We start from the raw sequence: 27,759 nt of genomic DNA on the forward strand, positions 1-27,759 counted from the left end.
TCCCCCAGTATTAAAAACATTGGTGGCGCAGTGCGCCCCCTCAACTCCCCCAGTATTAGTCATTAGTGGCAGTGGCCACAGGGTCCCCCCTCCTCATTGGTGGCAGTGGCAGCTTCTGATTGGAGCCCCAGCAGTGTAATCATGGGGCTCTGATCGGTTACCTTGGCAGCCAGGACTCTACTGAAGCCCTGGCTGCCATGGTAATCTCCCCGCTGCTGTGTGCACTATGCATAGGGCAGAAGGGAGTGTGATCTATATCAGGGTGAATAGGACAGGGGCTGAAAAGATCCCAGGTTCTAGCCCCTAAGGGGGCTAATAGTAAATAAAAAGTAAAAAAAAACCAAAAAACTAAATATTAAGTTTAAATCACCCCCAATTTTACATATAAAATAAACAATAAATAAATAAACATATTACATATCGCCACGCCCCAAAAAAGTGCGAACTATTAAAATAAAATAAAATATCTCCTATGCAGTGAATGCCGTAATAGAAAAAAAATAAAAAAATAAAAACCGTGCGATTCGCATTTTGTAGTCACCTTGTCCCCTGAAAAAATTGGATCAGACTGTTCGAATATGGGCCGGATGTTCTATAAAATGCGGAATGCACGCGGCTTTTTTGGTGTTTTATTTTTTTCCTGCGTGGTATTGAATGGTATTGAGTATCGCAATACTTTTTTATGGTATCGAAATCGAATCAAAATTTTGGTATCACAACAACCCTACATTAGACCTCAGATCAGACCACACCACCAATCGGACCTCAGCTCACAGCCCCAAACAGATCCCCAATGTTAATTAGACCCTCTATCAGACCTCAGCTCAGACCCCAATGTGATTGACCCCCAATCAGATGTTAGTTATTTATCCAATATAAATAAGAACCCCCCATTCAGACCTCAGATGAGACCCCCATGCCTCATATCAGTCCCCAACCTCATATCATCAGCCTCAGATCACATAAAATAAAAAATAAACGTACCTCTCCTGCTCTGGACGCCGCAGCTCCTTACCTCCTGCGCTCTCTCCGCTTCTTCTGCCGTCGGCTGTGCTGTGACCTGCCGCGCACAGTGTCACGGCACAGAGCGTCCTCACGCTGTGTGCAGTCGCAGCACAGCTGACGGCAGAGGACCGGGGAGCGCTGCATTCACGGCTTCCTGGTCCTCCAGTACTAATGAGTGCTTCCATAATGGAAAAGTGCGTCTTATGGGGTGAAAAATACGGTATATGCAGCTCTCATTAGACCTGATAAAAGCAATTATCGGGAACAAATGGCTCATTCCTGATAATTGCCCGCTGTGTTGGTCCATGTTGAATTCCAACGGCATTATCCTTATCTCCCCGGATATCTGGAAGAGTCAGGAACCCTGCCATACACCTTCGATGGTCTGATTTAGTTACGTGATGTTTTCATTTTCTCTCTCTGCCTATTTTCTGCAAATTCACTATTCTTGGGCTGAGCACTGTCGCTGGGGTCATGTATACCTATATGTACAGTCAGACGTGTTTGTCTGTATCCTATTTATAAGATTTTCCACTTGTTTCCAAGAAGAAAGAGGTGGAAAAGAACTTTCGGAGAAAGTGCTTAGCGTCTGCCCATTGTTTGTTGTGTCTTGTGTGCGCAGTGATGCCGGAGTGTAAGGTATTTATTGCGTAGTTGGTGCAATGTATATTTAACTTCCCAGGCCACGTGTAGATGGAACGCGTGTCCCGAACTGCGTCTCCTGGTTCAAGCTATTAGGATAAACATACGTGGCGCAGATTAGGAGCTGGTCCATGAAGTCGGAATAAGGGATAAAGGAGCTGAAGGTTTGTAGACATGCAGACAGGGGACATCTACGTTCCAGTACGCCCATGGTGGCCGCCATCGAACCCCCATGTGATGTCAGTAGAGGGCAGGAGATAAGCGGCTGACAGGCACCTCTGGACTGGTTATCAGGAGCAAAGCAATAGGATCAGGCCGGCTGAAATCCAACCTCTGGGATCAGTCCATGACAAAATCATCAGAAGTGCTTTTTATATATATTTTTTTTTATAACAAATAGTGTGTTTTGGTACATGTTTTTTGTGCCCTTTTTTTGCAAGCTGCCTTTTCAGCAAGGAAATTAAATACCGGCCTCTGTCACTTCCTCTGTAGATTAATATTAAAATGTAAAGAAAAAAAAAAGGCATGAAAAAACGCAACAGAAATTGACACTTGCCTATTTTCAAAGACAGGCACCAACAAAAAAAAACGACGACACCTGGTACACTTTCAGAAACTGAAATAAAAGACATTTTTTGTTGCCTTTAAAAATTCCCATAGGCTAAAGGTACCTTTACACAAAGCTATTATCGGTACGATCAAGCAGCGAAGGTGTCGTTTCTGGGTGTGGTGAACGTTTCAGCAGCGACCCGTTGGGCACGCCGATTATCGTTCAGAACATCCTAGTTGGGATCACATATTCCATTGTTTGTAAACACTGTAGCATTACACAATGCGATTATTTTTTTTATCGTGCGTGCAGTGAACGATTCCTGTATACACGTATGAAATCGTTAACGACCAACAATGATTTTTAATTTTACGGATTGTCGCTCGCTCGCTGATACATTACTTTTACACGGCTCGATAATCGCGCAGTTTCACACGATTTAACGATAATTGACACGATATTTGGCTTGTGTAAAGATACCACTCAATCTGGAGGCGGTGTTTTATGTAGCCTCATGGAGGGCACATGGGGTGATATTTGTGCCATCCTTATAGGGGCTGCTAATTATCATAGATTTTTTTTTATTTTTTATGAGAGAACTTTGCACTGATTGTTGGACACCAGACAGTATATACTTAATTTCACCCCAAAGTCCTTCTATTCTTGTGTTTTGTTACGATTTAAGCTGAGAGATATATAAAGAGATCGGCCATGTCCCGCCTGCTCCTCCTCACTGTAAGACAGCTGGCCGCAGCATGAGCCTCCTGCCTCTTCATCTAGCCAAAGATGGAACCTATCAGCAAGAAATGAAACCCTTTTTACAAGGCAGTTTTAGGAGAATTCGGACTGACCGCACAGGGCGGTGCTATCTCCTGTTTACTGATCTTATTAGTTTATAAGCTTAGCATTCCTTTAAAGTGTTTCTGTCACCAGATTTAACCCTCTTAAGCTAGCTGACATTAGCGATGTGCTAATGTCAGCTAAACCTAACTAGCCTATTCCTACTTTTATCTATGCCCCCGTTACGGCCGAAATCTAGCTTTTATAATATGCTAAATATCCTCTAGCAGGGGGGGAGGGGGCGCGTTTCCGTTATCCCACCTTTGTCGCCTCCCTTCAAGTCCTGATTGGCAGGGCCAGGCAGCGTTCGCATCTGTCTGCCAGCCCTGTGCTCTGGTGAAATCTCGCGCCATTCAGGCGCGGTGAGGGAGCTGACAGCCTGCGAGTGTCTTTCCTTCACCGCGCCTGTGCCGAATACTGAACGGCGCGAGATTTCACCAGAGCACAGGGCTGGCAGACAGATGCGAGCGCTGCCTGGCCCTGCCAATCAGGACTTGGAGGGAGGCGACAAAGGTGGGATAACGGAAACGCCCCCCCCCCCCTCCGCTCCTAGAGGATAATTTGCATATTATAAAAGTTAGATTTCTGGCGCAACGGGGGCATAGATAAAAGTAGGAATAGGCTAGTTAGGTTTAGCTGACATTAGCACATCGCTAATGTCAGCTAGCTTAATAGGGTTAAATCTGGTGACAAACCCACTTTGGCCACTTTTCTGCCCTCATATATTGTAATCAGTATGGTAGGCTTCATTTATCAGAACAGTCTTAAAAATAAAGGCTTTGTTGCCCGTAGCAACCTAGAAAAAGGCTAACCTCTAGTGTTTATGGGACACCAATCCTAAACTAGCCTGGAATCATGGCCGTACTACTGCTTTGATGGTCAGTGCGAAGGAGAACGACCATCAGGTCCCATCCTGAGAGATGAGAAAGCCTTGCGATTGATCGCTTTTGATCACTTCTTTTATTCCTTTTCTGGAGACCATTATGTGATTGTGTGCTCAGGGTATATTTGGATTTATATATTGGTATAGAGCCGGTAAAATAATGGCTAAAGTACCTCTTTATGTATTAAGGCCGCTTTCCTTTCCTTTTGGCTCCACATATCCCGAGATGAGTGGTGTGAGAGGACCAGCTTTTTGGAAAAACAGGATTTTGGGGTATTGTGTCATGAGAGGTCCATGTGGTGTGTGAGCGGCCACCCAGTGGTTGGCTTGGGAATTGCAGCCTGGCAAGGCTTTTGCTAGCATGTTGTGATATTGTATTGAATTAGTTTCTTGAGGAACTTGACCAAATCCAAGCTAATGTCGGGGTGGACACATCTGTATCTGCCAGATATATAGAAATCTGTGTAGTGTGTTTATTATGTAAGCTGCTCATAAACCTCACTTCAGCTTTTTTTTTTTTTGATTCTTTGTTACCTTTCTGTACAGCCTGACATATAGCAAACCTGTTACTGGAAGCGGGCCAACAGATTTCTTTCATTTTCTCTGTGTGAATATCTGATGCCCGGGAATCCGACACCCCGCACCTCCATCACCACATATCCATCGCCTAGTGGACAGAGCTGGTAACTGCAGCTCTGTTGTAACTGAAGTGAATTGGAGCAGCGCTCTGTCTGTTGCACAATGGATGGCGCTGTGGAGCTACTGCCGATCATTAGCGGTGGGTGCAGGCTGTCGGACCAGCACTGATCCTGAGGATAGGCCATCAATATAAAAGTACTGGGCATCTGTCAGCAGATTCCTATTGACAGGGCAGTGATGACATTTACACTGCCTGGCGGTTGCAGAGAGAACCCTTAGGTGTAATGGTAACGCCCCCATTGCTCCTAGAGGCTCATTTACATATAGTAAAACATCATTTTTCTCAGCAATGCGGATACATATGAACATGGGACTAACACAGATGTCTTCAGCTGCCAAGTGCGCATGTGACAGGTCAGCCGGTGTCATAGGTACAAACCTGAGATAGATGCCCTTTAAGCTGACTTTTTTCCTCCCATACGTTCGGCTTTAGGCCTCATTCAGACAGCTGTAGTGTTTTGCGGATCCGCAAAACACGAATACCAGCCGTGTGCATTTCGCAATTTGCGGACCGCACATGGCCGCAGCCATAATAGAAAATGCCTATTCTTTTCCGCGATTGTGGACAAGAATAGGACATGCTCTATCCTTGGTTACAGCCCCTTTTATACGACCGTCTGAATGGGCCCTTAATGTATAAATCCTTTGCCATCAGACCTTCCTTGTCTTGCGCTCCTCACCTCTGTTCCAGGCCAGGTTTTTGAAAACCAATACAAAACGTATTTTTCACTTTCCTGGGAAATGATCCGTCCAGCAAGGGAAGGAGGTGAGGGGGCTGCTGAATACGTCTAGGAGACGCCTGCTCTGTCCCGATTGCCCCCCTGGTCTCTGAGGGGGCTGTTCCCTTCAAAACAAGCACTCAATTCATTCCCCTCGTAAACATGATGCGCGATGACGAGGGGTTGTGGGGAGAGGGGCCCGTCCGGCAAAGGCTGAAGGCTTTCATTTACCACACTTGAGTTTGTGTTCACATAGTAAAGGTAGCAGCTGCTGCAAGATGGCTGCCTGCTGTCGCTCCATTACTACCTGCTGGTCAGTGTCCCGGAACTTGTGTTCACTCACATATTCCAGACCTGCAACAAGTACAGTATACCGGTGTATATCTGTTGTCTGACATCATGAAAACATTAGGCGGTGTAATAAAACAGCAGAACCAATACCAGCCCCGGTGCTCCCTGCCATCTCCAGAACCAATACCGGCCCCGGTGCTCCCTGCCATCTCCAGCACCAATACCAGCCCCGGTGCTCCCTGCCATCTCCAGAACCAATACCGGCCCCGGTGCTCCCTGCCATCTCCAGAACCAATACCAGCCCCGGTGCTCCCTGCCATCTCCAGCACCAATACCAGCCCCGGTGCTCCCTGCCATCTCCAGAACCAATACCGGCCCCGGTGCTCCCTGCCATCTCCAGAACCAATACCAGCCCCGGTGCTCCCTGCCATCTCCAGCACCAATACCAGCCCCGGTGCTCCCTGCCATCTCCAGCACCTTGGCCCCGGTGCTCCCTGCCATCTCCAGCACCTTGGCCCTGGTGCTCCCTGCCATCTCCAGCTCCTCGGCCCCGGTGCTCCCTGCCATCTCCAGCACCTCGGCCCCGGTGCTCCCTGCCATCTCCAGCACCACGGCCCCGGTGCTCCCTGCCATCTCCAGCACCACTGCCCCGGTGCTCCCTGCCATCTCCAGCACCACGGCCGCGGTGCTCCCTGCCATCTCCAGCACCACGGCCCCGGTGCTCCCTGCCATCTCCAGCACCACGGCCCCGGTGCTCCCTGCCATCTCCAGCACCACGGCCCCGGTGCTCCCTGCCATCTCCAGCACCACGGCCCCGGTGCTCCCTGCCATCTCCAGCACCACGGCCCGGGTGCTCCCTGCCATCTCCAGCACCACGGCCCCGGTGCTCCCTGCCATGTACACGTGTGGTCGCTGCAGCCAATCATTAGCCTCAGTCGTCTCGCGTAGTACACCAGTGCGCCCTGAGTTTGGCTGCAGCAGTCACTTGTATAGGCGGTACATCAGTTTCATGCAGTCAATAAAGATTGGTGGGGAACACTGGATGAGCGGAGGGGATCTAAAAGGTGAGTATTGAGCTTATGAAGAAGGTATGGGTGAAAGTTAAGCAGCTTAGAGGTGTGGGAGGAGTTGGAGAGCTTTCCCCAATATGGAACAACAGTTTATTGCCAAAATTTACGTCTCTGCCAGGACTTCGGAACTGGGAATCTCATGAGGTGATGAGGATAGGTCAACTGCTGGAGGGCTGCAGCAAGAATTTAATGTCCCCAAGGTTTGGTTCTATCAGTATCTACAATTGAGGCACGCCTACGATGTCACGGTGAGGAAAGGATGTGTCATAGCCAAGATGGATGTGGTACATAAACTCATTCTGCTGAAAGGGGGGAAGAGAGGATTGATATCGCAGGTGTATACTGTATTGCTGGACAAGTTTTTAGCTGGGTTCCCTCTGACGCGGATGATGAAATGGGAGGGCCATTTGGGGCCCATTTCTAAAGATCAGTGGGAGGATATATTGGAGGCAGTTCCCAAAGTAAATTGTCACAACTCTTTATCATCCACAGAGTATACAAAACGCCGGTATTTTTACGGAGGATGGGTGTTAGGTCTGATGACAAGGGTCCGAAGTGTTCGGAGGAGGGAGCGGACCTGTTGCATATGCTCTGGTCTTGTTCAGTGATGGGTAGATACTGGGAGGAGGTGCTGACCTTGATTAATAATAACTTGGGACTGCAAAAGGACCCCAAGATATGTGTGTTGGGCTATGTGTCAGAGATTGGTGGGAGTGAGATGGTTAAGGTGGCGGTGGGAAGACTGCTATATGTGGCCAGGTAATTGGTGGCACAGCGGTGGATCCAGGGGAGTCCGCCAACAGTGGGTGAATTCATACGGAAAGTGCATGACATGTTGACTATGGAAAGAAGTGTTTGTGAAGAGAGATTGTCCTCAGAAATGTGAGAAATTGTGGAATGTCGCATACTCCTATTGTGATATAGGATAGGACAGAGGTATTCGCTCCTGTTCATAGGGGGGGTTGGGAGGAGGGGGGAGAGGGGGGGTTAGACCTACGTGTCGTGTCTACAATTTGTATTAGTATTTGCTCTTGATTGCATACATTGTATCCTGCTAAGATCGCTTTGTCATGTGATGACGCTGTCTTCTGATAATGTATCTTTTTATATTCTGTATAATTATTGAAGAGACAATGCACTTTCAGGAAAGTTTATTATACTTGATCAATAAAAATAATTTGATAAAAAAAAAAAAAAAAAAAGTGAGTATTGGTTCTTTTGGTACTGTATCACATTGTGTGCCTTTTCCCCAAATTGTTATGACCTCCCTTTTTAAAAATTTTTTTTTCCCCCTTTTGTTTCTGCTTAATAACTTATATGGGCATGCTCCTTGATCTATGCAGCAGTCATTGTGCAGGGAGGGGGGAGGATGTAAGCTGTGGCCATACCCTATTGATAATGGTGGTCCCTGTGTTATCTACATGATTATATAGGCCTTACCTTTCATTGTAATCCTTTCTGTGATGATAATGAGATGATAATGAGATGACTGCTTAGAAGTGACCTCCACAGAGCAGGAAAGGTTTTATCCAGCTCTTCTGCACACCGTGTCAGAGCTGTACTCGCCGAGGCAATGATGTCCACGGCCCCTGGTGCATTTTACTGAACTCGTATACACCTCCTCTTCTGACAACATATAACTTGCTTATAAATTTAGGCTACATGCACACAACTGTGAAAAACGGACATGTGATGGACGTTTTTTTTTTTTAACGCCCGTCACACGTCCATTTTAAGAACAATGGTAGTCTGTGGGGTTATTCACATGACTTTTTTTTGATGGCCAGTGAATAACGGACGTAAGGAAAAATAGCACATGTTCTATTTCATCCGTTTTCACTGACCGACAGACGCCATATAATTGAATAGGGCCGTTTTTAGCGCCCATTTATCAAATAGACTTCAGTGAAACATCGTCCATTAAAAACTGACGGTGAATCTTTTTTTAACAAATGTTTTTGTCGCATGGAGGGGGATCCCTATGAATGAATATTTAGTTAGCTTTGCTATGAATTCTATGACATTTTTTTGGTAAATCCCACCCACGCAGACTCATGCGATCACGTTTTTTTACATTTTGCTCCCATTTAAATAGTATCTCTGGAATTGTGTTTGACATGCGATTTCCTCTTCTGTTTCTGCACGCTGTCTAGGACAAGTTCTTCATAAACATTGTCTTTTTTTTTAAATTCATTTAAGGTCGCGATCAAGATAATTGATAAGACCAAGCTGGATGATGAAAACCTAAAGAAAATCTTCCGTGAGGTCCAGATCATGAAGATGCTTTGCCACCCCCATATTATCCGGCTCTATCAGGTAAGTCATTTAAACATCCGTGTGACGTCCACGGTGCTCTGCTCCTAGAAACCAGGAACAAATTCAGATTTTAGTCAATGACTCGGTCATTACTTTGCTACCCTGCTTTTTTATGGGTTTAGATGCTTGATGGAAACCAGCAGTGGCTGCCATTTCAGTACCCACCTTTCCAGGCATATACACACCTGATTACAAGCAGGGCCGGCCTTAGGTGTCCATGCGCCCTGTGCGAGCTAACCTTGTGGCCCCCCCCCCCCAAAAAAAAAAAAAAAACACTCCTTGTTGCTGGCATCATGGCATAGGCTGGCTGACTATCCAACCAAGTAGTTACCAGCCCGCACACCCCAAAGGCCGGTGTAATGTCATACTTCCCTACTTCGTGAGATTTCCCTACACTCGTCACTTCCGGTCGCACCGGACATGACGTGAGGAGGTGTGCAGCGCCGCGCAGGCGCACAACGTCAGGTTAGGTAAGTTTCACAGCAGAGTGCGCATGCGCCAGGAGTCTCGCCGGCGGTTAGGGAAGGGAAAAATTACGTACGGGCCAGTGCTTTTTCCCTACCCTAACCGCCGGCGAGGCTCCCAGCGCATGCGCACTCTGCTGTGAAATTTCCCTAACCCATCGTTGTGCGCAGTGCGCCCCCCCAGTATAATAAACATTGGTGGCGCAGTGCGCCCCCCCAACACCCCAGTATAATAAACATTGGCGCAGTGCGCCCCCCCCCAACACCCCAGTATAATAAACATTGGCGCAGTGCGCCCCCCCAACACCCCAGTATAATAAACATTGGCGCAGTGCGCCCCCCCAACACCCCAGTATAATAAACATTGGTGGCGCAGTGCGCCCCCCCAACACCCCAGTATAATAAACATTGGTGGCGCAGTGCGCCCCCCCTCAATATAATAAACATTGGTGGCGCAGTGCGCCCCCCCTCAATATAATAAACATTGGTGGCGCAGTGCGCCCCCCCTCAATATAATAATCATTGGTGGCGCAGTGGGCAGTGCCAATGAGGGTTAAAAAATAAAAAAATAATTAACTCACCACCTCCAATTGATCGTCTTCTGTTCTTTCTTCATGACCTGTCAAAGGACCTGTGGTGACATCACTGTGCTCATCACATGATACATCACATGATCCATCACCATGGTAATGGGTCATGTGATGAGCTCAGTGACGTCACCACAGGTCCTGAAGAAAGACCGGCAGCTACACGATCAACTGGAGGAGGTGAGTTAATTTTTTAAAATTATTTTTTAACCCTCATTGGCACTTCCCACTGAGCCACCAATGTTTCTTATACTGGGGGGGGGGGGGGGCGCACTGAGCCACCAATTATGTTTGTTTCTTATACTGGGGTGTTGGGGGGAGGGGGGGCACTGTGCCACCAACGTTTCTTATACTGGGGTGTTGGGGGGAGGGGGGGCACTGTGCCACCAACGTTTCTTATACAAATACAGGAGGCGGGTGCTGGAATCAAATAGCCGACACCCGACCTCTGTGACAGGGAGCTGCGATCAGCGGCAGTTAACCCCTCAGGTACCGCACATGAAGGGTTAACTCAACTGCAGCTGATCGCAGCTCCCTGTCACAAAGGTCGGGTGCCGGCTATTTGATTCCGGCACCCGCCTCCTGTATTTGTATTCAGGTCAGTTTTCTTCATTGGTGGCGCAGTGGCCACAGCCCCTCCCCTCCTCCTCCTGTCTCTCTTCTTATTGGCAGTGGCGGGGGCAGCAGGCAGGTCAGACAGGGGAGGGGGAGATGGAGGGGGCGCCCCGAGGGAGAACACAAGTACAGCCTCGCCTGCCGCAGATTACATTGCGAGCTGTCGGCCGCCCAGCGCCCCTGTTACTATGGCGCCCTGTGCGGCTGCACAGCCCGCACACCCCAAAGGCCGGCCCTGATTACAAGACGCACCTAAGTTTTAGAGGAGGAAAATCGGAAAAAAAAATATATATATTTTTTATTAGACCCCAATCTTTATAAGACCTCAGTTCAGACCCCCCAGTCCTCATAAGACCCCCATATTAGATCCCCAACCTTTTTCAGACCTCAGATCAGACTCCCAATATTTATTAGACCTCCGATCAGACCCGCAGCTTGTATCATTCCACCAAACTTTATCAGACCTCAGATCAGACCCCCCATCTGTATCAGCCCTCCGCTCAGCCATAAATTAACTTGCCTCTCATGCTCCGGACTGTGCGCTCTTACTGCACTCACCGCTCCCTGGTTTTATGCCACCCCGCACTGCGACCTGACAACGCACAGTTTCAGGTCATAATGCATGCCTATGTGCACGACGTCCTAATGCTCTACACGGTGGTGTCCAGAAGAAGACCAGGGAGCGGTGATTACAGCCAGTGCTACAGTCACTGCTCCCCACACCTCCTCCATACTGACGAGCGCTCATTCGTATCCGCTTTATAAGGCGCACTGCCATTTTTCCCTCAATTTCTTTTTCTTTAATACAGAGAGTGGTACATCTCAAAATCCTCCAAGACTTCTTTATAATTAAATATACTTTAGTGTATAGTTTCTTTTAATAACGCATGCTTTTTTGTATTTTTCAGTTCTTGTCTGGTGGAGTAAAATTTGTTAGGCTACTTTCACACACGCGTTTTGGCTTTCTGTTTGAGATACGTTCAGGGCTCTCACAAGCGGTCCAAAACAGATCAGTTTTGCCCTAATGCATTCTGAACGGAAAAGGATCCGCTCAGAATGCATCAGTTTGCCTCCGTTCCGTCTCCATTCTGCTCTGGAAGCTGCTTGCAGCGTTTTGCTGTCCGCCTGATGAAGAGGAGCCAAACTGATCCGTTCTGGCACACAATGTAAGTCAATGGGGACGGATCAGTTTTCTCTGACACAATCTGGCACAATAGAAAACGGATCCGTCCCCCATTGACTTTCAATGGTGTTCAAGACGGATCCGTCATAGCTGTTTTTAAGGATAATACAACCCAATCCGTTCATAACGGATGCATGCGGTTGTATTGTAACGGAAGCGTTTTTGCAGATCCATGACGGATCCGCCCAAAACGCGAGTGTGAAAGTAGCCTTAGATGAGGGGCAGAAGTTTTTTTTTTTTTACCGTAGCAGTATCATTGTAGGGCGAAGTCTCTTATTTTTATTTCTGCAGTTTGAGAAGTAGAAACAGCGTCACCCTTGTCCAAAGTCTGTGCCTGGTATTGCAGGTCAGCCCTATTGAAGTGGCCGTACAGTGATACCAGACACAGTCCATTTGCAAGTGTGACGCTGTTTTTCAATTTTCATATAACCCCTAGGCATTCACCATTTTACATGACTCTCTGCAGCCTGTTCAGGCTCGGTGGGCTCTCACGGTCTATGTTTTGCTGGCACGTTGGTCTGTTACGACCACCCCAAAGCTGTTGATGTCGATGTGCACAGGAGCCAGCATGTCATATAGTGAGGACTGCGCCATCTACCAATTAGTTTTAGTCCAATGAATGTCTACTATGTGTGAACCCCTCTCAGATTTTTGATCTCATGAGAGAGCATTTCTACAGCACATATCCTATTATTTCTTTTGAACGCATTGATTGGTTGTCATAGCGATCATGGGATTGGGACTTACAGCAGTCAGGTACTGATGATGTCATCAGCACTAGAACTATTAGTAAGATCGCAATACGGGTAAGGGTACTTTCACACTAGCGTTATTCTTTTCCGGCATTAAGTTCCGTCCTAGGGGCTCAATACCGGAAAAGAACTGATCAGTTTTATCCCAATGCATTCTGAATGGAGAGCAATCCGTTCAGGATGTCATCAGTTCAGTCTTTTTGACTTTTCAGGACTGAGATAATACCGCAGCATGCTACGGTTTTATCTCAGTCCAAAATTCCGGAACACTTGCCGGAATGCCGGATCCAGCATTTTTTCCCATTGAAATGCATTAATGCCAGATCCGGATCCGTTTTTGCAGTCTGCGCATGCTCAGACCGCAAAAAATCTGAAAAAAAATACATTCCGATCCGTTTGGACGGATCCGGCATTTCAATGCATTTGTCAGACGGATCTGTCTGACAAATGCCATCAGTTTGCATACGTTTTGACGGATCCGGCAGTCAGATCTGGCGACGGAACTGCCTGCCGGAATCCTCTGCTGCAAGTGTGAAAGTAGCCTAATAGGTCTGCTGTGATGGACACAGTCTGCCATAGAATGGACAGAAATGCACATCAGCTCTGCAAGTCATCCAGATGTGTTAAACATGTATTTACAGTGGGTGCCGACATTAAAGGGGTTTTCCGGGAGTACAATATTGATGTCCTATCCTCAGGCTAGGTCATCAATATCAGATCGGTGAGGGTCCAACTCCCGCCGATCAGCTGCTTGAAGAAGTCACTGTGCATCGGTGAGTGCTGCGGCCTCCTCACAGCTTACCAAGCACAGTGCCATACATTGTGTAGTGGCTATGCTTGGCATTGTAGCCCTGGCCCATCCAATTTTAAGGACTGAGCTGCGCACAGGCCATGTGATCGATGAACAGCAGATCAGTGAAGATGCTGTCAGTTGGGGGACCTGGTCTTGACCTTAGCAGTGTACAGCACAAGACCACTGAGGCCATTGATTGGCTGCAGCAGTATACAGAACTTCACCAATGCAGCCAAACAATACATGCTGTAGCCTGGGAAGATGAGTTTTTATTTTACCATCCTCACAATCACTTTGGTTAACTTAAAAAAATAAAAAAAAAATGGGTTCAGGTGGCAGATTTTAAGACAGATTGAGCTATATTTTTTTTACATTTTGGCCCCAGTACAAAACGGCAGAGAAGCCGTAAAATGCATTGTTTGCTGATTGCCAGGCGTTCTTGGACGCAGGCTATGAGCATTATCGGAGGCTGTTTCAGTAGGTTACGCCGATTCATTCATGTTGATAGGCTCCATATCAGACATCACTGAATAAATACAGCAGGGCTCAGATACCTTCTCAGCAGGTTTATCGGGCATTTGCCGGTCACCTGGTAAACGGCATCACCGGCCGCTTACTTGATTGTGGCATCGGAGTACAGTACAGAGTGTTTGCTCTGCAGAAGAAAGTTTACAGTCTTGCCCACCACCATTTATGTGGGAGATTGTGGCCCCAACGCCGGCCTCTCTATCGGCGCTGTGCCGTACTGATTTGTGACCATTTCAGGGTGTACAGCACGAAACTCGCGTGTAGGTAAGCCGAGATTGGCTAGGGACCACAGGACTGCAGTTATTTCTGACTGCACCCTATGGGGATGCTACGCACACCAGACCCATTAAAGTGTATGGCGCAGTTCACACACAAATTTGCAGCATGCGCTATTCTTGTCTGATAGGTCATCGCTATCCAGCATTCCGCACCCACACCGATCAGCTGTTCTGGTGCCGGAACTACATAGCTCTGTCCATTGTGTAGTGGATCGACCTGATTACGGCAATGCTGCTTCAATGGGAGCAGTGCTGCAGAAATCGGCATCGTCTTTGGCACAGCAGATGGAACTATGAAGGTCCTGCAGGGTGCAGGGTGGCGGATCCCCACCAATTTACTTGGCGATATTGTTTGCACAAGAGCTGTCGCGCCCAAAGATCGCAGTGTAGCAGTGCCAGCAAAGAAATGAATGGGGTCGCTGAGCGACTTACACGTTTGTCCTGACCCCAGAATCGCAAAAAGTTATGCAGGTTTTTTCTTTTTTTATGATTTTGGGGCCACGGCACACATCACACTGCGACCCCTTAAATTTCTATGCTACCTTGCGACCAAGATAGCCGTGCAGCTGAACCCTTTAGGGCTCATTCACATGAACGTATTTTCTTTCCATGTCCGTACCGTTTTATTTTTATTAACCATATGCAGAACCGTTCATTTCAATGGGTCCTCAAAAAAAAAAACGGAAGTTACTCTGTGTGCATTCCGTTTCCGTATCTCCGTTCCGCAAAATAATAGAACATGTCCTATCATTGTCCGCATAACAGACAAGGATAGGACTGTTCTATTAGGGGCCGGCTGTTCCGTTCTGCAAAATACGGAATGCACACGGATGATTTTTTGCGGATCCATACGGTTGGACAATGTTTTAAGTAGTGCTATTTTTAAAGGGGCTGACTCCCTCTACCTCAGCACAGGCAGTAAAGTTAACTGCGCATGCGCCGAGCACCTTCAGGCACCGTTCACTGACTGCACCGAACAGTAAAAAGAAGATGGAACCTATACTGGCTTCTTTTCTTTTTTTTTTCTCATTGCTAAACAGCGTCATTTACCAAAAAGATGTGAACCCCCTTTTAGATTTGTCTTCCTCCTTTTCATTCCCATACTGGAAATGACAACAGGAAAGTGAGGAAATGGCAGGGAAGGCAAGAAAGGGAGTTTTCTAAAGAACTGGTGAACTGGAAAGCGCGTTTCTGGCAACAGGTGTAAAAGAAAGAACGAGTCTGTATCCTCCACCTTGTCCTATTCTGTCAGAGGACGATCTATGTGAGCGACACAGAGAGAAAAAGACTGTTTTTACAGGAAAGACAACACCCAAGCCGTCATCTGCATCAGTGGAGCTCTGATGGAAAGGCTAAAGGGGCATTTTATGGGGGACATTTATGAAGACTGATGTTTTCATGATTCCCCCTGCGCAGCCGGTGAATGTGACAAATTGGGGGCACAGGCCCTTCATAGACCATTTGACGCATATCCCCCCCCCCCTGGCCGTATGACAGATTTGGGTTACTTTCACACCTGCGACAGCGATTCTAGCAGGCTGTTCTGGAAGAAAACGGTATCCGGCACTGCTGGATGCAAACGGAATGCACCCGGCCCTATTAGGCCCCTTTCAGACAAACCAATGTCTCCTGCGGATGCGCAGCGAGACACCCGGCCTGAACTCCCAGCACTGCCGGGGTCACATAGCAGTACATTGATTTATGATGCTATGTAACCCTTACAGTTCTGCAATGTATTGGATAACACTGGCAGCATTATGTCAGTGTCATCTAATACATTCCAGACCTCTATGGGTTACATAGCATCATAAATCAATGTAATGCTATGTGACCCCGGCAGTGCTGGAAATTCAGGCCGGGTGTCTCGCTGCGAGTCTGCAGTGAGACACTCGCTCGGAGCCTTAAGTATAATTGGGTCCGGTAGAGATTCAGCCGCATTCTGGCAAAATGCCCGAGAATCGGCAGGACACAAACTGCTGCATGCTGCTGCTTGTGTCCAGCTGACTCTTGGCATTTCTGCCGGATCTCCATGCCACAGACGTGACTGAAGTCTATAATCTACGACCGCCTCCTAGCTACATTTACGTTTCTGCTGGATATGAGTGTCATGCCACCTGCCGTCGATTCCCCAGAACATACAGTAGCAGGTCCTGCCACTTGTAGGGTCAGGTAAAGATGGCAACCTGTTGGCTAAATAATCTCTGTCAGAATATAGCTTTGGGCAGGAGTTAATGATCACTTCACCTATCCCTACACCATGCTTCTTGGGAATGGGAGCAGGGGTGGAAGATTTGTTGCAGAGTGCCCCATGGTAATAATATTCGGGATCACGCCTCCTTTTGGCTTCCCTGTGAGGTTTGAACTAGGGCTGCAATGAGTGCTCGATTAAATCGAGTAATCCGATACAAAAAAATCCTCGATGCAAATTTTTTGCAACGGGGATTCGTTTGTGTCACGTGACCACAGAGCGGGAGTGAAGAGCTTGCTATTACTCCCGCTCCGTGGTCTCCCGCTGGCCCGCAATACCCACCTTTCCAACAGGGGGCCTCCGGACACTCCACGGCACGTCCATGGTCCCGCCCTGCACTGACCTCCTGACGTACACACGCCGCGACCTGACTCGCTGTGTGACGTCAGGCGCCCCTGCTGTAAAAGATAAGTTGGTGACAGCGAGGGGGTGGGGGTGCGACTTTGGCCGGGCGCCCGGAGTGCACAGGGACATAGCAACCAATGACTCTGTGCACTCCGGGTGTCAGGAGGAGGGCAGGCTGCATGGACAGACACAGTTCTGGGTGCTGGGACAGAAGCTCTGTGTGGTAGCCGCAGCTCCAGCTTGCAGGGGGCATGTCCTCGAGATCCCAGGATAATACAAGAAAGAAATTAAAGGTGCCCATAAATGATGTCAGCCAGGGTGCCCACAATAAAAAAAAAAAAAAAGGGTGTCAGAGTGCTTCTATGACTAGTGCCAGTTTGTGTCACCATATATTATGGCAGCTAGAGCACCCTTCTGTATAGTGCTAACCAGAGTGCTCCCATGGATGGCTCCAACCAGAGAATCACCATGAATAGTTCCAGTCAAAAGGCCACCAGGAACAGTGCCAGCCACACTGCCCTCATCAATAGTGCCAGTGACAGAGACGATGGCACAAGGGCGGAGAGCTGAAGGCACTGGGGTGGGGGGAGAGCTGAAGACACTGGGGTGGGGGGAGAGCTGAAGACACTGGGGTGGGGGGAGAGCTGAAGGCACTGGGGTGGGGGGAGAGCTGAAGACACTGGGGTGGGGGGAGAGCTGAAGACACTGGGGTGGGGGGAGAGCTGAAGGCACTGGGGTGGGGGGAGAGCTGAAGGCACTGGGGTGGGGGGAGAGCTGAAGGCACTGGGGTGGGGGGAGAGCTGAAGGCACTGGGGTGGGGGGAGAGCTGAAGGCACTGGGGTGGGGGGAGAGCTGAAGGCACTGGGGTGGGGGGAGAGCTGAAGGCACTGGGGTGGGGGGAGAGCTGAAGGCACTGGGGTGGGGGGAGAGCTGAAGGCACTGGGGTGGGGGGAGAGCTGAAGGCACTGGGGTGGGGGGAGAGCTGAAGGCACTGGGGTGGGGGGAGAGCTGAAGGCACTGGGGTGGGGGGAGAGCTGAAGGCACTGGGGTGGGGGGAGAGCTGAAGGCACTGGGGTGGGGGGAGAGCTGAAGGCACTGGTGTGGGGGGAGAGCTGAAGGCACTGGGGTGGGGGGAGAGCTGAAGGCACTGGGGTGGGGGGAGAGCTGAAGGCACTGGGGGATAGTGGAGCTGATGGCACTGGGGGGAACTGATGCACTTGGGCTGATCACACAGGGGGGAACGAAGGGTGTTGGCGACTGATGGCAGGGAGTCTCAGTTTTTATAAAGGAAAACAGTCTATTAATTCATTTTCTCTTATTAGATTACTCGATTTAATTGTAAAAAATAGATAGAATACTCGATTTCTAAAATAATTGTTTACTGCAGCCCTAGTTTGAACGTTCTCATGCCTCAGGACAGTCCCGGGTATCAGAACATATCTAATGATGGAGGCTTTTATTCATGTGCCTCACCTTTTATTTCCTTATCTGTCCATTTTATCTTTCTGCTATAGGTGATGGAAACTGAACGGATGATCTACCTTGTGACAGAATACGCCAGCGGAGGGGAGATATTTGGTAAGTGATGTGAGGGCAGCGCTAGTTCCCCCTGTAGTAGATGCCTCTGGTCTGTAATACGTCTCCACGAGCTGAAGGAATGCGCTCAAGGTGCAGCCTGGTATCTGTTGTGCCGAATTTTATTGCTTCAGGGATGTTTGTGTCCACACCCAAAAATGAAGAGGCGCGTAGCTCAGGTCTTCCGATGCCTGCAGTGTGTCGAACTATCAGCACCAGCGGAAGAAGGGTTAATCACGCCGCGTGACTGGTAATGAGATACGGGTCCGTCGTGCATGCAACAGCCTGACTCTGTAAACATGATGTATCATGCGTGTGGGAGTCATAACATCATTTAACCCATCCCTTTCCATCCGGGCTGTGGTGCGTTTAAATGCTTTAGGGGGTTTGCGGCGGCGGCACGTGCTTCATCCGGCATCTTTATTTCACGTCTAATAACCATGGCAAATTTTATTCCACGGTATTAAAGCTATCACTCGCTGCTGCCGGGGATTAAAAAATCAAGAGGATTAAAACATTGGACCTCTAGCTGAATGTCCTAATTTCTAGAGGTGTTGGGGCATCCCGTCGCCCCCTTTACTTGGCTGAACATCCTGTTCTAAGCCCTTCTCGTTGGCTCGCAGATATTCTGCTGCAGACACTTTGGTTTTCTTGCATTCCTACGGCAGCCACCCCTATAAATAGGTCTCCTCTCTTCAATGCAATGGCCGACATTCCTTCCCAAAGTGCAGGATGATTCTTGCCTGGGCTGCGCGGGTCGGAGGAGATTGCACCGAGACAGTCTTCTCCATTGCAAACTATCAGCAGGGACTCTAGTGTTGAAAGGGGTTAATGAGTAATGCAAAAAAAATAAAATATATGAAAATCATACATAACCTAGTACAGGGCGGGCCAACCTGCGGCCCTCCAGCTGTTGTAAAACTACAACTCCCACCATGCCCTGCTGTAGGCAGACTGGGCATGCTGGGAGTTGTAGTTTTGCAACAGCTGCAGAGCGGCAGGTTGGCCAGCCCTGACCTAGTACATGACGAGCTCTTTCTAACCTGGATCCAGAAATCTTTCCCCCACATTTTTGCTCCATTTGCTGGAGCGATGCACGTGACCATGGCCAGCCGGATGAAAACAGTGGCGGGTCCAGAAGACGGAGAGGACCGGAGGTTTCAGGAGGCAGAAGCCATTATCACCGGAAAACACCTTTAGATATCCTGTCCTGTACGTCCATTCATTTCTACTACTAATAGAATTTACATTCTCAGTCTGTAGGCCATGCGTATCCACTCTCTCTTATAGCTGGTAGTGCGGAGTGACCCTGTACCCTCTGGTGGAAGCAAGGGGCTGTGCACCCCCTGTTTTTGGCAGGCGGACCCCCACTCATCAGACACTTATATAACCAATCACATTGATAGCTGGGGAGAAGGAGGCATCATCCATACAGAAGGGGAGTTCTTTGAAAGGAAAATATACATTTTTTGGAGGAGTCAGACTATCAATAATTTGGGCAGTCGTCCTGTTACTTGTGTAATGCTGGGTTTATCTCTGCGCTAATCATCTTGATTTGACGGCTGCGATGGGCCAGTGACGCACTCGCTCTTCCGTTTGGTTGACGTCTTTGAGCGTCGCAGACATCAGGCCCGTCCAGTTCTGTCACCTGGAACAATGCAAGTTATTCAGTTTGTCATACTACTGACAGATTCTGTTTTCCGCGTAGCCTCCCAAAATTGGAGGAAATGTACTTTTAAAAAAAAAAATATTTTTTCACATTCTTAAGACTCATGCACACAACCCTATGTATTTTGTGGTCCGCCAAAAACTGATCCTCAAAAAATACGGATGACGTCTATGTGCATTCCGTATTTTGCATTAGGCCCTAAATAGAACAGTACTGTCCTTGTCCGTAATGCGGACAATAATAGGACATGTTCTATAATTCTGCGGAACGGAAATACGGACATACAGAAACAGAATGCACACAGAGTAACTTGTTTTTTTGCGGACCCATTGAAATGAATGGTTCGGCATAGGGTCCGCAAAAAAAAAAAAACAGAACGGAAACTGAAAGAAAATAGGTTTGTGTGCATGAGCCCTTGGAGTTAAAGGGATTCTGTCACCTCGTTTTAGCTTATAGAGCTGTGGACATGCACGGCTAGATCGCCACTAGCATGTCCGCAATGTACCTGTCCCGTAGGGCTGTGTCCTTTTTATTGTGTTTAAAAAATTATTTTATAGATATGTAAATGACCCTGGTAAGGAGCCCAAGGGGCTGTGCTAACCTTCCTGGAGCCCAGCACCGCCTGCGTCCTCCGAATATCCTCCTTGCTCACAGATTGCCGTAATATCGCGATGCGCAGTGCCGGTGTAGTGTTCCTTCCCTGTGCTGGCATCAGCCTCAGGGAAGGAACTGCTCATCGCGAGATTACGGCAATCTAACTGTGAGCAAGGAGGAGATTCGGAGGACGCAGGCGGTGCTGGGCTCCAGGAAGGTTCGTACAGCCCCTTGGGCTCCTTACCAGGGTCATTTACATATCTATGAAATCATTTTTTAAACACAATAAAAAGGACACAGCGCTATGGGACAGGTATATTGCGGACATGCTAGCGGCGATCTAGCCGTGCATGTCCACAGCTCTATAACCGAAAACGAGGTGACAGATTCCCTTTAAGGACTGGTTTTGCCGGGCACATAATAATGTTGACACTGGATGGGATGTAGATGGGATGATACGGCCTCATGCACACGACCATATGTGTTCTGTCCGCAAACCGCAGTCCTCAAAACATGGATACCGGACGTGTGCATGGCACCATTTCTTACTCCCTTTTATAGAAATGACCTATCCTTGTCTCCAAAACGGACACGTTCTAAATATTATTATATATACAGGTCCTTCTCAAAAAATTTGCATATTGTGATAAAGTTCATTATTTTCTGTAATGTACTGATAAACATTAGACTTTCATATATTTTAGATTCATTACACACAACTGAAGTAGTTCAAGCCTTTTCTTGTTTTAATATTGATGATTTTGGCATACAGCTCATGAAAACCTAAAATTCCTATCTCAAAAAATTAGCATATTTCATCCGACCAATAAAAGAAAAGTGTTTTTAATACAAAAAAAGTCAACCTTCAAATAATTAAGTTCAGTTATGCACTCAATACTTGGTCGGGAATCCTTTTGCTTCAATGCGGCAATGTGGCATGGAGGCAATCAGCCTGTGGCACTGCTGAGGTGTTATGGAGGCCCAGGATGCTTCGATAGCGGCCTTAAGCTCATCCAGAGTGTTGGGTCTTGCGTCTCATCTTTCTCTTCCCAATATCCCACAGATTCTCTATGGGGTTAAGGTCAGGAGAGTTGGCAGGCCAATTGAGCACAGTAATACCATGGTCAGTAAACCATTTACCAGTGGTTTTGGCACTGTGAGCAGGTGGCAGGTCGTGCTGAAAAATGAAATCTTCATCTCCATAAAGCTTTTCAGCAGATGGAAGCATGAAGTGCTCCAAAATCTCCTGATAGCTAGCTGCATTGACCCTGCCCTTGATAAAACACAGTGGACCAACACCAGCAGCTGACATGGCACCCCAGACCATCACTGACTGTGGGTACTTGACACTGGACTTCAGGCATTTTGGCATTTCCCTCTCCCCAGTCTTCCTCCAGACTCTGGCACCTTGATTTCCGAATGACATGCAAAATTTGCTTTCATACGAAAAAAGTACTTTGGACCACTGAGCAACAGTCCAGTGCTGCTTCTCTGTAGCCCAGGTCAGGCGCTTCTGCCGCTGTTTCTGGTTCATAAGTGGCTTGACCTGGGGAATGCGGCACCTGTAGCCCATTTCCTGCACACGCCTGTACACGGGGGCTCTGGATGTTTCTACTCCAGACTCAGTCCACTGCTTCCGCAGGTCCCCCAAGGTCTGGAATCGGTCACCTCTTCTCGTTGTGCAGCGTTTTCTGCCACACTTTTTCCTTCCCACAGACTTCCCACTGAGGTGCCTTGATACAGCACTCTGGGAACAGCCTATTCGTTCAGAAATTTCTTTCTGTGTCTTACCCTCTTGCTTGAGGGTGTCAATGATGGCCTTCTGGTCGGCAGTCTTACCCATGATTGCGGTTTTGAGTAATGAACAAGGCTGGGAGTTTTTAAAAGCCTTAGGAATCTTTTGCAGGTGTTTAGAGTTAATTAGTTGATTCAGATGATTAGGTTAATAGCTCGTTTAGAGAACCTTTTCATGATATGCTAATTTTTTGAGATAGGAATTTTAGGTTTTCATGAGCTGTATGCCAAAATCATCAATATTAAAACAAGAAAAGGCTTGAACTACTTCAGTTGTGTGTAATGAATCTAAAATATATGAAAGTCTAATGTTTATCAGTACATTACAGAAAATAATGAACTTTATCACAATATGCAAATTTTTTGAGAAGGACCTGTATATTTTTTTTTAACTATGTGCTGTCACATTGAAATGAATGGGTCATCATCCAATAATCAAAAAATGCATATTGGATGCAAAACTAAAATACAGTTGTGTGCTTGAGGCCTAATACAGTCGAAAGGAAAGAAAATCACAGTATACATCCACTACAGATCAAAGGTTATGTTCACATCTCGTTTTCTACACTTTGGAGGTATATGTTCCTGACGTATACCCCTTGATGTGCCCATAGGCCTACGTGTACCCATCGTATGCCAAGGTTGTCCATTTGCATTGGCATACCTTTTTCTTTACTGTACATTAAAGTGTTGTCTACTACGCTTCCCCGAGCAGAGAGACACAGTAAGTAATAAAAAAAATAAAACATGTACATAGTTTCTCCCCCCCCCCCCCCCCAATGGCAGTCAATGACCAGCATCTCCCAGAGCATGCCTGTACAGTTGAGTCTGTCCGGGGTACCACATAGCCGCACCTTGAGACGTGAAAGAGCCAAGGTCACGTGCACAGTCATCAAACCTAAATTAAGTATCATTAAAGGGGTTCTCATGGCCCTACCAATTGCTAACCTATCTGTATCAGATCGGCGGGGGTGCCAGTAGTCAGACCTCCGCCGATCTGATGTTGATGACCTATCCTAGCGAATACAAGTGAGTGTGGAGCAGTGGACAGAGCCGCGTAGTAGTCCCAGTGCCACAGCTCCTGAAAACAGGTGATTGACGGGGGTACTGCTTGTCAGACCCACAACAATCCAATATGGGTGACCTATCCTAAGCATAGGCGATCAATAGTTAAAGGGGTTGTGCAGCCTGTTTGTATTTGTGCCTATCCTTAGGATCTGCACGTGTCATCCCCCTTGAAGCGGTGGAGTGATGGAATTACAATTACATTCCAGTGAATGGAGCAAGTACTTGTAATTACTCTGAACTTCTGAGACGACGCGCCGTCTACTCTTCTAACAGGTGATTGGTGGGGGTGCCGGGTGTCGGATATATCACATGTAATGAAATCACGTGTGTGCGCGCAATTTCATGCAGTCACAATTTGCATGTGATTTTATTTTTGTTTGTTTAAATTACCCTTATTGATTTCCTTGAAAGGAAGCTCTTCCCCCAAAATGATAGAAAATGGTATGATTTTGCGCAAATAATTCCCCCCTCCCTTTGCATAACACGTGACATCACAATATACTTATTTTGCATTGTTATTTATTCTTTTAATCACATTTTCAAAAAGAATTAATATAGAAAATCATGGGAGTAATTTACTAAGCACGCCATGCCAAAAAGTCACAGGACCCAGTGATGCGACTTTTTTAACGCCCGTGTGACAATATTTTGTTGCACAGGCATTTTTAAGCACTTCGACCCCCACAAATTTACCATCTTTTACACCTGGAAGGAGTGAAAACTACTCTCCAGTCAGGGGCCGACGTAGTTTTCACTTCAGGCACATGGACTGTCGGAGGTTCACCTAGTGTATAATGAGGGGCTCGACTAGTCATAAATTAGCCCAATCCTTCAGCAGTGCAGAGGAGAAATGAAGACCGTAAAACGCCGGTCTTTGGAAATGACTCCCAATGAGTTTTCAGACTGTGTAGCACACGCTTTTGGCCTCTAGATGTCACTGTTGCAGCTGCTGTGTGCTTTTAATTGTTACATTTTGGTCCTTTGCTGCTTCTTATGTTACAGTTTTTTATTTTCCTTTCATGTTTTTAGTCTTTTGTTCACATCTCCATACACACGGCCGTTCCGTGCTTTGGGGACCGCAATTTGTGGTCCCGAATGCACGGGCAACGTCCGTGCAGCGGCCGTGATGGATCGAGACCCATTCAACTTGAATGGGTCTGTGATCCGTCCGCACCGCAAAAAAATAGAGCACTTGAATGGGTCCGCATCCGTGATGCGGGGAGCACATGGCCGGTGCCAGCCAGCCAATGGCCTCCCTAGCATTGCGGGTGACACTAGGGAGGCTGGTCCCCGTCACCGCCTGTCGTCGTCCCCCAAACACCGGATGTTTTCATCCGCACATGGGGAGAAGCAGTAGCGGTGCGGGGACCAGGAGCAGCGTAGGGAGCCAAGTAAGTAGAATCAGTGTGAGGGGCCTCGGCATATTGGGGGGGGGGGGGCGGCAATTGTTAGTTTAGGAAAACAACTTTACAATAAAAAAACAAGAATTTTAACATTATTTTGTGGGATTTCTTTATAGTGTTCACTGTGTGGTATAAGTAACATGATAACTTTATTCTGTGCGTCAGTATGGTTATGATAATAGTAGATTTGCACAATAAAAACGCTTGTTTTTTCAAACATAATCTGGTTTATTGTGTCGCTGCATTCCGAGATCCACAACATTTTTATTTTTCTGACTGCACAACCATCAGCCAATATATTAGATGTGACGGACGTGTATGGACCCTTAAGTAACCGGTTTACGTCTTCCGATATTCAGCCTTTAACACCTGTACAGGGATGTGGACCTCGCTGCGGGATAGCAACCAGACTGCCAAATTGCTTCTGTACTTGGCAGCTGACCAATGGGGTCAGAAAACACTAGAGACACCAAATCACTAGAATCCAAGGCATGGCACAATGCAGAGCAAGGGCGAATCCAAGGCAAACATGAATTGCAGGCATGAGACATGGAGCACTGCCAGACACACGGACTTCAGGAACTTGGACACTGTTCAGACAGAGCAGAGCTTGGCAAGACAGCTTTCAGAAACTTGGACATTGTTCAGACACAGCAGATACATACAGAAACTAGCCAAGACCAATCGGACAAGAACTAGGACTGGATCCAGACAACGCATGGAACAGACTTTAGCAAAAGAACGAAGACAGAAATCAGGCTGTGACATAACCAGAACAATCCAGACACAGGTCGATGACAAGGGCACAGACAGACTCCAAACAGAACAAAGCAAAACAGACATTAGAGTTGCTCTAGCAGGGCAGGTGATTGCACTTGAGACATGCACCAAACTGACACAGAACTACATAGCAGACTTTACAAATTCATTACTCATACAGATGCAGACACAGGCACAGAAAGGGAAAGATTAACCCACATTGGCACAATTTACACCACAAGTAACCAGGTCCAGGATACACTATCAAATAATCCATACCAAGAAATGGCACTAAATCTCTCCCACAAGCAGCCGACGGTACTGAGGAAACACCATTGTAACACTACATTCCTCTCTAGTGACAATTGTTACATGTAACAGCACATATTGGGGCACATTTACTAAGGGACTTGCGACTTTTTATGCGTAAAATAGTCGCAATTCCCCTTTTTTACCCAGCTGTGTGACTGTATTTAGTTGGGCGTGACGGACGGCTGGGAACCCATCCCCCGCAAATTTACTAGCATTTACGTCTGGAAACAGGTGTAAATGTAAGGCTACTTTCACACCTGCGTTTCGGGGTCCGCCTGTGAGATCCGTTTCAAGGCTCTTACAAGCGGCCCCAAACGGATCAGTTTAGCCCCAATGCATTCTGAATGGATGCGGATCCGTTCAGAATGCATCAGTTTGGCTGCTTGTAAGTCAATGGGGACGGATCCATTTACATTGACACAAAAATGGTGCAATTGTAAACGGATCCGTCCCCCATTGACTTTCAATGTAAAGTCAGGACGGATCCGTTTGACTTACACTTAGATTTTTTTTTTTTTTACTAAGTTATGCAGACGGATCCGTACTGAACGGATACCAGCGTTTGCATTTATAGGTGCGGATCCGTCTGTGCAGATACCAGACGGATCGGCACCTAACGCAGGTGTGAAAGTAGCCTTAGCGAAAACTTATGCTAGCCCCTTTTTACTCCAGATGCAAGGACTGCCACAGATGCTTCTAATTTATGACGGGGCGCATACCTCATCAAAAATGAGACAAATCTAACTGGCGTAAAAAGTAAATGTGTTCCAATATGTGCTAAAGATATGGACAGGAGGAACAGTGTAAAATGGAAACTTTTATTGTTTGTATGTGTGGGGGGGCGGGATACAAGTGTTTGGAGAGACTTATTTGACGCCATATTCTGGGTGCGGGTAAACATCTGGGGCATGGTGTCTCACATGGCCGAATTTGGGGAAGGGGTTTGATTAGATGGGCAAGTGCTCATCTTCTCACTCCTTTTTTGGGGAAAAAAAAAGACTCCCATATGTGACAATCACAGAAGCAAGTACGCTCTTTGATTGATGGAGGATAGGGATAGGTAACGTGCACTGAGGTCCATGTTACCCTTCCCTGGGGGTCAAGGGAGAGGATGTTTTTTATTTTTTCTCCCTCCCTGCAACCTGTCAGCTCCCCCACTGTCCCCCTCTTATCCGCAGCAGCACCATTGACTATCATTACAGAAAGTCGCAGTGTATCCGTAGTCTAAGTGTCCGGCTGTCACACGACTACTTGTCTCAGGAAAGTCACGCAACATTATTGGTAATGCTAGGCCATGGTGTCGCAATGCGACACGCTGCAACTGCATTGTAAAATAAAAAATAAATCAGACTTGGATGGATTTTTTGTGACCGTTGCAGCATGTCGTATGGCAGCACCATTGACTATGATTACAAAAAAAGTTGTGACTTTGTTGTCACTTGCCTTCCTGTCGCCGTGTAGCTGGACCCTAAAGCTTTGTCAGTTTTCAAGTAAGACCCGGGCCCGTCTCTCTAGTTGTGAGCCTGAGATATGAAGGGTTAAAGAAGGGGTCCCCAGGGATTCCTGTGTATGACGTCTATGTGCCTTAGCACGGCATGTTTATAGGAGTCATTGACATGAGGCAAACCCTTTATAACAGGAGTCAAAGCTCATTAAGGGTTAAAATGGTGTGGTCCTTCTCACTGCTTCTGCCGTTTTGGGAAAAGGGTGAACCAAGGATTCAGGAGGAGAATATTTTCCATTACAGCAATACTGATTGGAAGAGATCTGCTGTCCA

General features: G+C 47.4%; 1 protein-coding gene across 2 annotated transcripts in view; it reads left to right on the forward strand.

Moving 5' to 3' along the window:
- SIK3 (SIK family kinase 3) overlaps positions 1-27,759 on the forward strand; it is a 131,449-nt gene that overhangs the window by 50,241 nt on the left and 53,449 nt on the right. For both annotated transcript variants that reach the window (XM_040426020.1, XM_040426028.1), the window contains exons 2-3: positions 8,899-9,015; positions 18,323-18,386. In XM_040426020.1, the coding sequence (XP_040281954.1) occupies positions 8,899-9,015; positions 18,323-18,386 (181 nt within the window). The remainder of the gene's footprint in view (positions 1-8,898; positions 9,016-18,322; positions 18,387-27,759) is intronic.

The sequence above is a fragment of the Bufo bufo genome, chromosome 1, assembly GCF_905171765.1.
Source record: "Bufo bufo chromosome 1, aBufBuf1.1, whole genome shotgun sequence".
Taxonomy (NCBI): domain Eukaryota; kingdom Metazoa; phylum Chordata; class Amphibia; order Anura; family Bufonidae; genus Bufo; species Bufo bufo.